Source organism: Mustela lutreola, chromosome 3 (genome assembly GCF_030435805.1).
Source record: "Mustela lutreola isolate mMusLut2 chromosome 3, mMusLut2.pri, whole genome shotgun sequence".
Taxonomy (NCBI): Eukaryota; Metazoa; Chordata; class Mammalia; order Carnivora; family Mustelidae; genus Mustela; species Mustela lutreola.
The window spans coordinates 114,036,676-114,054,238 of record NC_081292.1 but is presented as its reverse complement, the minus strand read 5'-3'; the positions used below and the strand labels follow the sequence as shown (position 1 = coordinate 114,054,238).

The 17,563-nt window shown below is 43.7% G+C and overlaps 1 protein-coding gene across 8 annotated transcripts in view; it reads left to right on the top strand.

Annotated features, from left to right (window-relative positions):
- NCKAP5 (NCK associated protein 5) overlaps positions 1–17,563 on the top strand; it is an 891,925-nt gene that overhangs the window by 135,117 nt on the left and 739,245 nt on the right. For 6 of the 8 annotated variants that reach the window (XM_059166690.1, XM_059166694.1, XM_059166693.1 and 3 more), the window contains exon 1: positions 1,732–1,890. The exons of the other annotated variants lie outside the window; for them this stretch is intronic. In XM_059166690.1, coding sequence (XP_059022673.1) covers positions 1,747–1,890 — 144 coding nt within the window. In that variant the 5' untranslated portion in view covers positions 1,732–1,746. Of the gene's footprint in view, positions 1–1,731; positions 1,891–17,563 lie in introns of those variants that run through there. 8 annotated transcript variants of the gene reach the window in all.

The window sequence follows — 17,563 nt, the reverse complement described above, 5'->3', positions numbered from 1 at the left end:
GTAGTAACAATTGTTCCATTAATAATGTATAATATTCCTAATGCCAAGTGTGTTATGTGTCATTAAGCAAAAAAAGCTCTGAAAAAGTCTTGGTTTTAAACAAGAGCAAGCTTGAGTGTGGTCAAACTTCAGTTTTGTGATGATTCAACATGCGAAGTGGATTTATTAAAGCCTGAAATTAAACTGTGCTTCCAGAATGTGAAAGAGGGGTCTGGCGCAGTGTTCTGCTTAAAATCACTAACTGACTAAAAAATGTCTTCGGCCGCAACCAAGTAGTAGGCATTAGATACGGGTCATCAGTTTTCATTGGAATGGTGGCGATGTCAGTTAGTATTTGTCAAAACCCTAAATACCTTGTAGTAAAGTATTGCAACAGACTGTAAATGTTCTCCTTAGACTCTCTTGGAGAAGTGGACATGGGGAACTGGATAATTGCCTGAGAAGATACCTGATGGAACTGCTTCCATGCAGAGATGCTCTTGAGCTTGGAACTTATCCCAAATTAGATGTATTGAGATCACTGAGCTGTATTTTGCAATTCAAATATTCTAGCACTTTCCACAGCAACCTCCTAGGCTCCCCTGTGGTGGGGTCCTTTGAATGTTCACACATATGTGGGGGGTTTTGTTCTCTGGGGTATGAAGCCATAGTAAGATTAGGTAGAAAAGAGACCACATGGGGCATATTTGAGAGCTGTGCTTTGATGGTAAATTCACACTTTGAAAAAAATCCCAAAGTGAGTAACTTTTGAGGCTTCTGATCCCAGATGGTGCTAAAGACCACAGCTTAGTGTTTCTCAGTGGCTTTCCAAGTCTGTCTGTATTATGTAAAAGACATTAACCATTCATTAAATGTCAGGAAATTTGGTGTTGGAAAAAGTCATGGAGACATTAGAAGGCTAATGTACTTCATTAGAAGGCTAAGTACTTCACCTATGGCTAAACCATTTTGTCCCAGATGAATTCCTTTGCCCAGGGAAGAATATTACTCTTCTGTTATCTGAATTCTTTTTTACCTTGGTCTTAAAAATAGGCCCCAGGCAATGTCCTTTATTCCCTAGGCTTATCTGTTATTCCAGAAACCTGAGGAAATCATCCCTGTTTGTAACACTAAGGGATCTGCAGGCTGTAGTTCACACTTCCTGTTAAGACATTGTTGTTCAAGTGCTTAAGCTTAGAAATGGCTGATGATAAGACTCAACAAAACAATATGGCAAATGGCTATCCCATTTGGTTTGATATTCTGCCCCTCTTTGCCAGGCTGTAAGATGACAGATCTCCTTGTGTTGAGTTTAGGCTCCTTGAGGACTGAGGCCAAGTATCCATCATCCTTGTGTCTTCCCAGATCTAGCCTGACCCATCTGAGATGGCACCCTAAGTGCGGCCATGTCTAGGAACTCTCTGGTCCCAGTCACTGTGTCTCTCAGCAGCCAGCCTGTAATGGGAAACTCTCCTGCTCCCTGACCTTTGGCATCATCTCACATACCACACTGTCTTGTCTGTCCCTCCAACTAGACTCTGGGGATCAGATCTTTCATTTTTGCATCTCCAGTGCCAAACGCAGTAGGTACTCCATATGTGTTGAGACAAATGAGTGAATGGAAGGCTCTTGGTAAAGAATCGCTGAGCTGAATTGAATAGAGCGGGCACACCCTCTAGCTATCGCTGGGGTAGGATTAGTGCAGGTGATGTAATGTAACTTGACAAGGTAGTTAAATATTGACAGGCAGGAGGAAGCACACTGGGAATGTTCAGAAAGAGGAAAGGAAGGTTTGACTGGGGCTGTCAGATCAGAGAGCAGAGGCGGGAAGGAGCCAAAGCAACCGGCTGCTGTATCCTGATGACCCAGGAAGGTCGCTTGCTGGTGCACTTGGCTTCTGCTTCAGCAGAGGTAAGGTTTGGAGCCTGGCTGGGAAGATAATGGGTTGTGATGTGAGTAAATGCAGACTCTGTGCCTGTGGCTTGGAGATGGCTGGCATCCCAGACGCTCTCTGCTGGCTTCCCCTTCTTGTACAGCTCAGGCTGATCCTCATTTAAAGCAAAGAACATGAATTCCATTTGAGTCTGTCTCCTCTCACCCCACCTGACCACACTCCCATATGATTTGTGCTTTAATATAACCTCTTAAGGTGACTGGGGTACGATGCTGGTGCATGCGTTTGGAATGCTTAGTTGAGGACTTTGTCCATATGAATTCATTTGTAAGTGCTCTTTGATGCTAATGATTAGAGACATGCATAGCAATAGGATTAGGAGGTCATGAACATGTTCAGTGCTACCTGGGTGCCACTTTTTATATGCAGGGGTGAGGCGGGGAGAGAGACTGACGCCAGGCAACATTTTTAGCTCTTCTATCAACTAAAGGAGCAAGCAGAGGTGAGGTCAAGGAGAATATCAGCTAAGTGGGAATATGTCAACAGACAGCAGGCAGAGCAATGGTTTAAGCAGGTCTAGCACTGCATTTAGAAAGGGAGAGAGGTCACCTTGAAGGAAAAAAAAACAAACACCCCATCTAATTTGCGAAAGACTGTTTAATCAATTGGCATGTTTCAGGTTAGTTTTTAATGAGAGAGAAGCATGTGTTATTCTTATAATTAAATAGTCACATGCACCAATAAGAAACAGCCAAGGCAAGTAGTCTCTGTTCAGTTCCTTCTTTTAGAGAAAGAGAATATGCTGTGTGTCCAACAGGGGTTCAAACTCATCTTCGCAGATTAGGGCAGCTTAATGTCCATGAGTCTCTGTTTCTTCACCTGTGAAACTGGCAAAACGAAGCCTCTTGGCAGGTTATTGTGAGGCTTGAATAAAATAAGACATATAAAACCACACTGGAGTCAGCCTGGTCTGGCGCTGTTCCCTCCAAAATATTTGCTCCCCTCTCTCAAGTTCCAAGACTTATTTTCTTGGATCTCTTCTTAAAAATAGCTTTACTGAGATATAATTCACATACCATAATACCCACTCATTGAAAGTGGACTATTCGGTAGTTTCTAGGGTATTTTCAGAGTTGTGCAACCATCACCATTACTGGTTTTAGAATATTCTCTCAGCACAGAAAAAAACCTCATACCCATCAGTGGTCACTTACAATTTCCTCCCAGTATCCCCAGTCAGAGGCAACAGCAATCTTCTTTCTAAATCTGTAGATTTTGCCTGTGCTGGACATTTCATATAAGTGGGATATATATAATATTTATCTTTTGAGACTGCCTTCTTTGACTCCCCATAATATTTTCAGGGTTCATCCGTGGAGTGACATGTGTTAGTACTTCATTTCTTTTTTATTGCCAAGTAATATTCCATTGTGTGGATCTGTAACATTTTCTTTCTCCATTTCTCACTCGATACAAATTTAGACTGTTTCTATTTGGGGGCAATTATGAATAGTGCCACTGTGAAACTACATAGAAGATTTTGTGTGGACGAACGTGTCCACTTTTTTTTTTTTTTTTAAGATTTTATCTATTTATTTTAGAGAGAGACAGCATGTACGCAAGCACAGCGGGTAAGGGGAGGAGCAGAGAAGGAAGGGAGAGAGAATCCCAAGCAGACTCTGCGCTGAGCACGGACCCTGGTGCGGGGCTTGATCCCACAATCTTGAGGTCATGACCTGGGCTGAAAACAAGAGTTGGGGTGCTGAACCAGCTGAGCTGCCTAGGTGCCCCCAAATGTGTCTGTCTTTTTAGTTTAGTTGTAAACTAGGCTCTTCCACCCCATCTTCCTCAGAAATTGTGAGAAAATTAGAAAATCCTGGGATAGGGGGCTCAGTCAGTTAGCATCCAACTCTTGGTTTTCGCTCAGGTCATGATCTCAGGGTTGTGGATCAAGCCTCATATCAGCCTCTGTGCTGGGCATTCTCTCTCTCCCTCTCCCTCTGCCCCTCCTCACCCTCCCTCCCTCACCCTCTCTTAAGAAGAAAAAAATACTGGGGTAGGCTACCTTTCTCCATGTAGAAGTTGAGGAAAATGGCAATATGCTCATCTCTCCTTCACAATATTGTGTCATGATAGTGGGTATTTGGCACTGTTTAAAGTCTTTTTTTTTTTTTTTTTTTTTTTTTTAAAGATTTATTTATTTATTTGATAGACAGAAATCACAAGGAGGCAGAGAGGCAGGCAGAGAGAGGAGGAAGCAGGCTCCCTGCCGAGCAGAGAGCCCGATGCGGGACTCGATCCCAGGACCCCGGGATCACGACCTGAGCCGAAGGCAGAGGCTCTAACCCACTGAGCCACCCAGGCGTCCCGGCACTGTTTAAAGTCTTAACGTGAAAGTGGATCATATAAACCAGCTTCCCCTACTAGCTTATGTGACCTTATATTGTCTTGAGTTTTTTATACATAAACACTATAGGATCAAGTGTGTGCTATGCATGCACGTAAACGTGTTTTTTGTTTGTTTGTAGAAAGAAATCATGGTTTTGCTGCTTAGGACAACAGAAGCATCTTAGGGAAGGGAAGAAGTTGCAAAATCAAATTTTCCAACAGTCTAGGGAAATGAGATAAATAAATGAAATTCATGGCTGAGATAAGCAACTATGGGACATGATGATTCATTCTAAATCACGCATGGCCTCACTGTTGTGGAGCCGTTAGGGAGTGGGGGTGATTATGGCAAACCAGAGAGCATGTGTCCTCTCTAGAATGGTCAGAAACCATTGGAACTCCAGCTGTTTGTTCTCATGTAGGTACCTGAGCTTATTTGATAAGGTCTAATTTTTTCAAAGCAATTAATTTTGATTTTTTAAAAATTCACTTTGTGGTCCAAATGAAACATGCCTATGGATCACATTTACCCCACTGGGGATCCGTTGGTGAGCTTTTGAGTGTTGTAAGTCATATTACTTAGTGACCATAATATTTGAGGGTTAATTCCAGTATTGTCCCCTAACTAACTGCATTATTTTTGGTTTATCCCCATTTCTCTGACCCTCTGTTAGCTATTTGGAAGGAAAGGGCTTTTGATGAAATGTGCTCACTTGGTCTTTTTACCGTCCTAGGCTGGCATAAGGACAGCCCCAGTTCAGGGTTCTGTCTCTGACAGATTATGCGCAACACATTATGGACAGAAACATGGCTTTCCAACTGATGACAGCCTGAAAAGGCAAGGGTTGCTCTAAACCAGCCTCCTTTACCCCTCCTATAGTGTGGGTCTACTTGTGGCAAGACCTCCCAACTTTTGGCTGAAAAGGTCCTTTATTTTGCCTTCCTTTTGGAAGGATATTTCTTCAGCAAATAGAATTCTAGATGGACAAATTATTTCTTTCATTGTGACCAAGCCTGTCCTCAGCCCGAACTCACAAGGATTTAAAAAAAAAAAAAAAAATTTCCATCACCTTATTACTGTGTCAAACACTCCGTTTATTTTTTATTTATAAAAACCTACCTATTACCAGTACCAAGGGCCGTGGAGTTCTCTTGTTTTGATATTTGCGGATTTCATGGCGAAATACTTCCAGTCACAACGTCCAAATGTAGCCAGCCCACAGCCCCAGGAATGAAAGCCCCGTGTGTTTGCCTTGCCCTGGCCCATACCACCCGGTTGTGCCTTGATGTTGGGCCGCAGACCCAGGAAAGCAGGAATGAAATCACAGCCCGGGCACCAGCGTGAGTGGCGCTCCTCAGTTCTCTGTTTGCCCGCAGGATTCTTCATTTTTCTCATACAGAGGCTGGTGCAGGAGGAACTTAAAAGAATACCAGGAGAACCATCCTTTTTTCTCTTTGGGAGTAGCCCTGAGGTCTGAACAGTCTAATGACCACATACTTCTGTTCAGTAGACTTCATTCCTTGCATAATTCGTTCCTCCAAGCAATCCTGTGAGGTAGGATGGAGCTGTTGTCCCCACTTGACCGTTTAGAAAACTGAGGTGGGGTGCTTGTCCGAAGTCAGAGTTGAGTAGCTGCAGGGCTGAAATCAGGTTGCCCATCACCGGACATACTCATTAGGCCCTTGGCCTCACAGATAATTTCTGCCTCTGCTGGAGATGCCATTACAGCAAGGGCTAAGAAGTCCCATGTAGTAGCTTCTAACACTGTCCTCTGAGAAAACATCCATTGTAACGAGTGATTTGTGAAGGCGTAAATCATGTGTTGCCTATATGTAAGGAAAGTGGGCCTCAAAATTTCTTCCTGTCTGCTCCTTGCATGGAGGCAAGTTTGCGTTTGAAATCTTTGATGGAAAAGTCTTAGTTTTAAAGTAAAAAAATATATTTCCCGTCACCAAGTTTAGCGTTTATAACAACAGCCCTCTCAGTTAAATTTTTTTTTTAACGAATTTCAAACACATTTCTCACATGGCAGTTCACATTTATTTTCTCCTATGCCTTTTCTTCTCACGGAAAATGCCGAGCAGCTGGCCACACTGACGACATAATAGCCCTCCGCCATGCTGGTCTATTTGACCCGTTCCTTCCCCAGCCTTCCCTTCTCCAGGCCAAATAATACCGAGGCTACTTAGCCTTTGCTCCCAGGTCCTATTCTGCTATCCTTTGATCTGCATTGTGGTCTTCTGAATCCTCCCATTGAAGGCGTGGAGGACAATAGCTCCATCTTGTAAAAAGTGCACTGAGGCCTCTCAAATGAGAGGTCACAAAGCCTGGGGCTTCCATCCCAACTCCTCGGATTAGCATGTTTCCCACATTGTGCGTGGCGGAGTTAGCTCTCTCCTTCTGGAAGGACACCTGCCACTGGTCAGGCACTTTGCCAGCTGGTTGGCAGGCTAACCTCCTGAGCTCACAAAATCCACCTGAGAAAGTGAATCAGAGGCTGATTCCATGCCGTGACATCTTTAGGAGTGCCCGAGGCTTGCCTCCTGGGAGATAATAGTCTGCGCCTTTGGGAGGAGGTGGGGAGTGGAAAGCAACCCGGGGTTAATGGGAAATCGCCATTTGGAGTTGTCACAAATCATGAGATGTTGGGCGAGCTGACCCTTCTGGCTCCTCTGGGGCCAATGTAAGCAAAGTGCCAACCGTCGGGGGCCAATAATAGGAAAAACCAGATGAGTCAAATCGAAGAGGAAGTGGTCCTTACAAGAAACAAAGCAAACAAAAGAATAGTTTTTTTTTGTTGTTTTTTTGTTTGTTTGTTTGTTTTAAATTTTAAAATATACTCTCTGGGGCAAAAAGAAAGATATTTTCATTATTCACATTACAGTGTAAGAAGAAAAGTGTTTTTCATTTTAAGCAACATTTTAAAAGCAGAGTATCTGGCAACCTTTTCATTGAAACTTGTTTCTTACTGTAATTCTAAACATTGCCCCACCCTTAGATACAGGCAAACCCAAATATTTGGCAGGGAAAGGGGTTTTGTAAATTAAAAAGATACTGCACTTGGAGGCCTGTTTTCTTAAACTTGAGAAGTTGCATGTTGCTTTGGAAATAGAGTTTTCTTCTTCAGGATAAACCCTTTTGATCTGGGGATTCAGGATGTTTCTCACACAAAGCATAGAATGGCTAGTCTAGACTGAGCCGAAATTTTATTGAGTGATAAAAACAGAAAAACAAAACAAAAGAAAACAAAACCAAAAAACACCCTGCCTATAAATGCCCTGCAGAGAGTGGCTGTTTCAGTGCGATACCAAACTGACTTGTTTGGATAATGCCAAAACCGATTCTTTTCAATGCCAAGTTGTGCACTAGACCTTTCCTCTGCAAATCCAATTTAACAGTAGAGGGGAAGCTCACATCTTTCAGAGTCAAGGCACTCTCAAGAGGCCCATGGTGACCATTTGCTATGTCCTCTTAAAGACAGCACAGAGGACAGCTTCTCTTCCCTTCTAAAAGTGCCACGCTCTCAGAAGTCCTGAGACGTTCTCAAATGTTGAAATATTGAAAAATCGTTCCAGAGTGCATATTTTTTTGCTCTATAGTCTCATAGATGATTTCTGATCAATAAATCCCAAAGGTGTCTCTACTGAGCCTGTTTGGAATTTAGAAAAGAGAATACATGTGTTTTTTAGGAGAGGATGACCAGAATGAAATGTTCACTGGTTTCGTTCTATGAAACAAGGGACCTCATCTGTCCCATTCCCCACTGGACCTAGAGTCCCATATGGCCCCTGGCACAGAGAATGGTAGCCCCTGGTTATTTGTTTAATACGTAATAACCTGTCACGTCATGAAGAGGTAGGGGGAGCCTGAGGCTTATCCCAGCCACACAGAAACCTGAGATCACTTAGTAGCAGAGAGGAGAAGCACAAAATGAAAAACAGAAATATTGTATTCACTGTGACAATTGGTATATCTCACTTATTCTCAAAATCGAATCACACTGCTTACCATGTACCATTCCTGCTCCCAATGATGTCTTATTTCTGCTTAGCTAACCTCATCTCTGGGAATGAAAACCATATCTGATTGCTGTCTATACCTCTATCTATCCCTATATATCCATTCAGAGTAAATGCATAACTTGAAAAATAGAAAAAAGAAAAATAGGGTTCCTTTATTTTTTCCTCAAAAGCTTCAAGAAGAGATTGTCTGTGTATACAGAGGATTTGTGGCCCGTGACAAAATATTCAAATACGAAATAAAAATACCATTTTGAGGTAGAGCTCTATTTGGGGAATTAGAGTTTCCCTTAATTAACGAAGCTGCAAATTATTTGCATGTTCTGCTGCCCTGTGGTCAGTGGAACCCCTGGTGACCAAACACGCTATTCAAAGTGAGAGCCAAAGCCCCTTTGACCTTTCCATGTATTGTCTGAGGGAGCGATGGTCAGCTGTCTCCAAAGTAAGCTGGGCCCGCAGCTGCTCTGCCAGCTGGTGGTCACGCGCACGCAGCAGAACTTGGAGGGGACCCATGGCCTCACCAGATGCCTTATGGAGGGCTCAGTCGATGCCCCACACGGTGCAAACTGATTCCATATTTCACATAAAATGCTTGGGTTTGCATGCCATCACCGATACTTTCTGTCTCACAGAGCGAGCACCTCACATTTGTAATTTAATTTTCCCAATGCACGAGCTGTGGTCAGATCCACAGCCACTGGCCACTGCCGGTGCCCAGACTTCTGGCATTTTGCAGGGAATTCCAGATGTACGGTCTCTTTGGCTGTGACATGGTGTAAATGGCAACATTAATAACCCACTTCTGCCAGGTGGGGCCGAGGCAGCATCAGTGGGGACCACTGGGTTGAATTCGCCTGTGCAACCCGACTGAATCAATCTGAGGGTATAGTGGACAGAAGCAGCTTGGTCTGCGTATTTACTGATTTAGGAAACAGCTAAGCACAAAGGGGGCATATTGTGGGTCAGAGTTCAACACCAGAGAGGAATGAGAGAAACCTATCAGTGAATCCTTGACACAACAGAACACTTGAGGGACCATTAGCCAGGACCTACATCTGCCCCTGAATTTTAAATGCAGTTTAGCTCTCTTGGTAAGTTAATTCATGTGTTAAAGAATATGTAAAAATATCAAGCTCTGTCCCCATGACTAGTTGGTGTGCCCTAATATTAAAGCCATAATAGACCCCTTCCAGAGGAAATCTGATTTTTACAGCTAAAATTGTGACAGCATCATTAGGATGGCCTAGCCAGGAAAAACTACGACATTCTAGCGTGATGGGCATGGTAAAGGGATGAAGGTAGAGAGACGGGCCTTATACTGAGCAGACTAGGGATTTCTACGAAGGATCTTTTAATAAACACAAAGGTGGACCTAAGTATGAATCAATTTCATGCTTTTTTTTTTTTTTTTTAATGTAGCAAGGAACGACCTCAATTTATCCTTCCTGTCTTTACCCACTGGCTCTTTTGCCCTTTGCTGCTTATTGATATTGGGAGCATTGCGTTGCCCTTGGGGTAAATGATTCCAGTTGAGCAATTTACCATGTGAAAACCAAAGGGGACAGTTTTTTAATGTGGAAAATGTTTTAACCTCAGAAAACCAAAAGGCAGACTCAATTTGGAATGACACCCTGTCTTTGAATCACGGTGAGCCCCTATGACGAGATCCAATTAAACCATGTGTCCACATATTCTCAATTTGGGTAAATGAGGCCTTACCTAATTCTTATTTCATAAATAATTTCAGAGCACTTGTGGCTTTAAGAACTCACTATATTTTATATGGGTCCTGAGTTATGACAGAAATTGCAATAGCGTGACATTTAGTACGGCATTGATTTTTCTTGGAACCCATCAGAAGTAGTTCTGCAACTAGAGAAGTATACAGTAATGATACCTATTATGTGCACAGCCCCAAGGGAAGTGGGATAGTCAGGTGTCCTTATATTTTCATCCATGATGCAGTGCTAACCCCCAGACAGATTGTACAAACTCGGATGACCTTTTGAACTACTGAGCTTTCAACTTCATCACTCTTTATAGAAGCGTGAGGAAAATCTAGTGTCCACGGAGACCAGACAAATAATGTAAGTAAGCGAAGTGGCCTGGATGCAGAATGAGGGACAACGTCGATGTTAGAGCCCATCTTGGGGAACCTGATGCTACTCTGCTTCCTCTGATGGGTACGATAGGCTAACGTGTTACTGCAGGACCACAGTGTGGGCCCCGTGTTGCCGGATCTTCCAACTCTTAAAAGCAGCTAGGAAATACGACCTTTATATGAAATCATCTGTTTATAAAGGTTGCTTCATTTAAAAAAAAAAACCAAAAAACCAAAAAACTTCTTGTTTTGAGGTAGTTATAGATTCGCGTGCAGGTGTGAGAAATAGTGCAGAAACACCACTTGCACCTTTCCTATGATTTCCCCTGATTGTAACATCTTGGGTGTTAAGGAAACTGACATTGACACAGTACATTAACCTTATTGGCTCATTCTTTTTAAACTCTGTGCAGACCGATCACAGCACATGTGAGGGGCAGAGTGGGCCTGTCTGACTACTTCTGCTGCTTCTGTGAACGACCATCTTCCTGCACTTAGGAGACCAGCCCATGCCTTCGGGTCCTCACAGCTGAAGCTAGAAAAGCTGTTTAGAACTTTGCTAGAGAGTGAACCTCTCCTAGCTCTTCCTGCCTGGATGCTTTCCCAGTCTTCCAGTCTGAATTTCACTCCCTCCCTGTCTGTTTGTGTTTGCTACTCAGGCTGTCTCTGACACGTGTACCTCCTAGCCCCGGGGTGCATCCCATTTGCTGGCCTCCGCTTCCACTTAGATTCCTTCAGGTGGGCCTGTCCCTGCAGGCTCTCTGCACGCACAGGCATCTCATATTTGCTTTCTTTGAATGACCTCTCACCTCCTTCTTCTCCCTCCACCCCCAACGCACACCGAAGACAAGTACTTCAAGGTGGTGGAAACCCAAAAGAATTTGCTTGTGCTGGAATTTTGAAATGTCAAATATTTATTTAAATAAAGTGAGTCATGATTTGAGGATTACAACTATGGAGTCATTTTGTTTTTATAACATCTGTCATAAAAAGTCAATTTTTACTATAAATGGCTTTAAGACCTCTATGATCTTTTTAAAAAATGCCAATAAAGTCTCAGCATGTTGGGGGCTGAAATATGCTTCTAGATTTCTTTCTACTTTGTAATAAGTGCAGGAAAGAGGTGGAGTCCGCCGTGAGCATTTCTTGATTGTTCCCACTGACCTTGACACCTTTTCCAACCTGAGTATAGAAATCGTTCCCGGGCCATTCCCGGCCATTGCTGGTCAGCATGACAGAAGGTGGAAAGAGGCATTGTCAGAGAAGAAAGCTGAGTAAAGGAGACCAGAGCCTTCCGACCAGTGTCATGGTCAGAATGTGGGGTTCAGAATTAGAAAGAACATGTCAGGGAAGAAAAGAGGGACAGAGCCTAATGCCCTTTCAGCACACAGGGACCACTATGGCCTGTGGTGGGTCACAGTCTGGAACCAGCAGCCTTCTCCCCATTGGTTGATCCCCCAGGAGTGTGTGTAAGCAGTAGTTGGAGGTGGGAGTCATGAAGCTTAGTTTGAAGCTCCTTCTCAGATGGCAATAAGCATTCTCATCTAGCGGAGCTGGTGATTGTGAAGTGTGACCGTATCGTGGAGAGCAAGGAGGGGAAGAAGAAAGGGATACAAAGAACAGATTCAACAAGCCCAAAGTAAAAATCCCTTGAGGTAATTGCAGTTGATCCTTGAACAAGTGGGAGTTAGGCGTGCCAAATCCCCCACATAATCAAAAATCCGAACATGATTTTTGACTCTCCAAAACTTAACTGCGTTGACCAGAAGCCTTACTGAGAACATAGACAGTCAATTAACATGTATTTTGTATGTTGTATGTATAGTATACTATATTTTTACAATAAATAAGCCAGAGAAAAGGAAATGTTAAAACCATGAGGAAGAGAAAATACATTTACAGTACTATATCCTAAAGAAATCCACGCATATGTGGACCCATGCAGTTGAAACCCATGTGGTTCAAGGGTCAACTCTCCTTCATTTTGGGGCTCCCATACTGTTAAACTAATGACTTATTGGACTTACACTTCCCTTACCAAGCAAAAGAAGAAAATTCTAGAAGAAATGAGCTCAGTTGTTCTTGGGTCCCACCTGCCTTCTTTGCAATGAGACCAGAGCACACAAAGGCGTTCGCCCTGTTCTGCACTATCTCTTCAAGCCCTGTCCTCAATTTTTTTTTTTTAAGATTTTATTTATTTATTTGACAGAGAGAGATCACAAGTAGGCAGAGAGGCAGGCAGAGAGAGAGAGGAGGAAGCAGGCCCCCTGCTGAGCAGAGAGCCCGATGTGGGACTCGATCCCAGGACCCTGAGATCATGACCTGAGCCGAAGGCAGCAGCTTAACCCACTGAGCCACCCAGGCGCCCATCAATTTGCCTTAGAAATCAGAGTTTCCATGGGTCCTAGCCAGTGTCACCTGCCTCTCCCCACTGGTCCTCATGGAAACGAGTGGCAAATTCGTGCGTGGACACACACAATAGTCCTTTGCCTTCCCTCTGATGATCCTTCTCTTTTCCCTTCATGGCTCCCCCGAGCCCTGCGACAGCTGTCATCACGTTTTCAGATGGCACGGTCTCCAGCCAATATCCAGCAGCCCTGCCTTTCGGTACTTAAGCCAGAAGTACTATAAAGTTTACCGAAGCTCTTTCCGTGACCCCAGGTATGTCTCCCCTGTCACCACACTTCTATGTTGGACTCCTCAGCAGAGAGGAGTCTCATGGTGAAGGCTGGGTCCTGTTCTTCCTGCTCCTGGTGTGCGTCACAAGGCAAGTGACAGAGGCTTCGGACTTTGGTTCTCACATCTGCAAACAGCAATACTTTTGTAGGGGGGAAAAAAAAACCTGAGACTAACAGAAGTGAAGGAAACTGGTCCAAGGCCTCCCAGGTGGGTCAGCTCTGCCAGCACAAGGAGCAGACATTATAGTGGTGGAATTTCCGATACCCCTCACAGACTGATCTCCCCTTGTGCATTAAAGTACATCATTTAAGGCCACTAGGGTGCCTCAATTAGTTAAGCGACTGCCTTCAGCTCAGGTCGTGATCCTGGAGTCTTGGGATCGAGTCCCATATCAGGCTCCCTGCTCAGCACTGATTCTGCTTCTTCCTCTGACCCTCCCCCTTCTCCATGCTCGCTCGCTCTCTCTCTTTCTCTCTCTTTCTCTCATTCTCTCTCTGTCTCTCTCAAATAAACAATTAAAATCTATTTTTTAAAATATTTTATTTATTTATTTGACAGGCAGAGATCACAAGTAGGCAGAGAGGCAGGAAGAGAGAGAGGAGGAAGCAGGCTCCCCGCTGAGCAGAGAGCCCAATGTGGGGCTTGATCCCAGGACCCTGAGATCATGACCTGAGCCAAAGGCAGAGGATTTAACCACTGAGCCACCCAGGCGCCCCTAAAATCTATTTTTTTAAGTACATTATTTAAACCCCTGGGGGACCTTTTATTAAGGATTGCTACCCAGGATTCTGATTTAGTCTAGGGTAGATGTGAGGATCAATAGTTTGAAAATGCATCCAGCGTGATTTTAATATATAGCCGTGACTGGGATCACTTCTTCACATCAGTGGTTCTCCAGTTAAGCATCAGAATTGTGTGGAGGGCTTGGTCATACACTCTCCCTGAGCTCCAGCCCTAAAGTTTCAGATTCTGGAAGTCTGGGGTGGGTCTGAGAATTTGCATGTCCAGCCAGGTCCCAGGGAGGCTGCTGCCACTAATCAGAACTGGAGACCACAGGTTTGCACATATCAGGTTGGAAGTTTGGCTGCAGGTAGCTTGTTACTACTTAACTGAGCACTGTCTAGGTATCAGGAGGATGGAGCATGTTCTATGATTTGGCCAACAGATGACATTGGATCTTCTAAGAACCTTTTGATTTAAGTATTATTATTCCCATTTAATATATGCAAGAAACTGAACTTCACAGAGGTTAAATCTGTGCTTCTCAAACTGGGATATATGGGGGTGTAGCAGGGATTATGGAAACCACGCAATGAATATCACATAACTTCCTGGGCCATGAATTTCATAGGCATCAGCCATACTCTGTGCTGAACAGACTTGATCAGTTCAAGAGGGAAATGTCCCTGTTACCTATGCATTGATTATCTTAACTTTGATGTATATTCTAGGCCAATGGAGCCAACCTGGTACTGTAGATTGTCAAATCATGGCTATAAATTCTGCCCATTCTGCTTCATACTTGACATGAAGAGGCAAATGGAGAGTAAAATGAGGCTTGAGAGTCATTATATTACCCTGAGGAGATAGTCTCATTTCAAAGCAACCTTGAGCCCTACTTCATTGGGTCTGTGATTGACTTTTATAATGGAGAAGATGGAGTTGCCTTTATTATAGCATCTCTAGTACCACTTTTATTAGTCATTAGTTCTGTTATGAGGACATTTCCTAAATAAGCTCTTACCTTATTTCAGTTATTATGTCTACGGAGTTTTTTGGGCATTTTGACACCAGGTCTGGTTTTATGAGTTCAGCCATATAGGTTGATCTTCCAGAGCAAAGTTGGAGTAAATGCATGTGTTATAAATTCATCTCCTCCAAGCTTCCCCATGGACACACACTTCTTCAACCTACTCGAGCCATGGGCTCCTTAGTGAATCTGATGAACAGCATAGATTTTCCTAGACGAGTACACAAGCAGACACACAGAGGGCCTTGCTTTTCAGAGCATTTGTAGACCACTGAAGCCTATCCACAGATCTTAGCCATGAGCCCCCGATTAAGAGCCCCTCCCCTATTCTGTACATTTCTCCCTGACAAGGTCTGTGACTGTCTGAACTTGGATCTGTGGTGTTGCGTAGACTGCTTGGCTAGGAAGGTACTCAGTCAGTGTCAGAGAATGAATGATTTCTGTTTAGACTGACGCAGTAGAAAATGTGTTTGAGCACTTGTACTTATTGTGACATAGATGTTGTGTTTGTAATAGCACATCAGGACATTGCCGTGTGACAAGGTACCCCAGGACCTCTGCTGGCTGACCAGCAGGAGGAGTAGAGGGCATATTCTGTCTGAGTCAGACTGTAGTACAATGTTACTGTATTCTGGTCGCTGGCATGAAGTCTGTCCTAGCTGACTCATTCCCTGAGATTCCTCTCCTTGACTTGGGGCCATGAACACTTACTCTTTGGGCTTAGGTCATCGAAGCTGCCTCCCACTATTTCTTCTCTTTATTTCAGGTTGTTTGCTATTATCTTGGCTCAAGGTTTGAGTCTCTGAGCTGGTTTCCATTGCCAACTTGGCACAGGCAGGGAACATCCTAACCCTGGGCACAGAAGTCTGGATGTCTTTAGGGGACAAAGCAGGGAGTATAATCTCCATGTTACGAAATCACAATTTAAAATAGTTTAGACCAGTGTGATGGGATTTTATATATGTGCTAGTTAGTTTAAACTTCAACTTAAGGGATAAGTAGATTTCCTGGCATGCCCGGGTGGCTCAGTGGGTTAAGTCTCTGCCTGCTTCCTCCTCTCTCTCTGCCTGTCTCTCTGCCTACCTGTGATCTCTGTCTATCAAATAAATAAATAAAATCTTAAAAAAAAAAAAAGGAGGGGGACAAGCAGATTTCCTAACAGAGAATTCTCATTCCACAGATGGTCAGTCATACTCTAGGGACAGCTTTTATAAGCATTTTAGCCAGCTACCTCTCTGTTAATACCTGAGGTTCTGTGAATGTCAGGATTTGCTTATATTTGTGAAATTAGTGAATTTCTAATTAGCTTGACAATGTCAGAAACAATCTTGTTGGTGAAGTTCAAACAATCTTGTTGGTGAAGTTCAAGGTATCAGAATTCGATTTATGTGGATTAGTTGTATATGTGTATATATATATATTTTTTATGTATATGTGTGTACTTGGTAAGTTATATCTCTATATATCTGCATATATATCTATACCTTCATATAGATATAAGTTATACATATGTATCTATATCTATCCATCTATCTAGAGAGTATGAGAGAAGAAGGAGGAGGAGCAGGAGGAGGGGAGGAAGAAGGACCCGGAGAGAGAGAAGGAGAGAGAGACTGGTTGATTGACTGTTTGAGTCACCACTGAGTAATAAACAGGGTTGAAGACTAGTAAAGCCGGTGGCTTGCTCCTTTGGGGACGATGCTTGAATGTTGTCTCCTATAAGTCTTACGCCCAGGCCTTGTAACAAAGAGTTACAATTGCCCAAAGTCCACTAAAAAGATAAAAGCATGGTGTCACTGGGATGTTTGGGGTCTGCCTCTGGAAAATTTTTCATGACAGGTGGTGAGAGGAGCATAAATAGGACCAAGATATGGGGCTTCCTTGAACTTGCCCAACAGGTTCGGAGGCCCATTTTCCTGCCCGCTGGCTAATCCATGTTTACTGGATAAATATTTACATATGTGTAGGGACAACAGATCTAGGTTTGCTTTCATTAAACTCAGTAGCAAGGTCATACTTCTTTGGGAGATGTCATTATCTACTGAAAAGGACCTCCATGTTTTGTGTGACCAAATTGCCTGAGGACAGTTCATAGCATTCCCACTCTATGGCAGACTTATTTTCAGGAGAGGTTCCATTTAATAGTTTTTGCTATGGTAACAACCCGTAAAAACGTAGTGGGTACAACAAGCAACAATTATGTGTCATTCATGGCTCGTTGGGTCTGCTCTGGCCCTGCTGGGTCCCCGCAGGGCTTGGCAAGTCTTGACTCCACCCTGCGGGATGGGCCTGCTTCTCCCAGAGCCCAGACTCCAGCCGCCTCCTGACCTGCTATTCAGCGCGTGTTGTCCACATGGGGGAGGCGAAACACAAGAGGGGCAGGCAGAAAGGCTCTGTTTAGAACTGCCACATGGTAACTTCTGCCCACACGTCACTGCTCAAAGCCAGTTCCATGGCAAATCCCAAAGTCCCTGGTGGCGGGAAGTGCTTTACCCTTACCTAGCAGGAGAGGGAGGAAAGTTATGAACAGATAGCTTATTCTGTCACCTTCCAAGGTAGGTCATAAGGGCTTCCTTTGTCTCCTCAGTCAACAATGGGATGTCAGTTCCAGTCAGTTCCTTAAGCATTATCAAGTAGGTGTTAATTACCATCCATTTGCAAGATGGGAGTGAATCAGAAGCACGGAATGCATAGGCCTTGGCCTTGAGGAGCTCTCAGTCTCAGAGAAGAGACATGATTTCTGCCTCAGAGA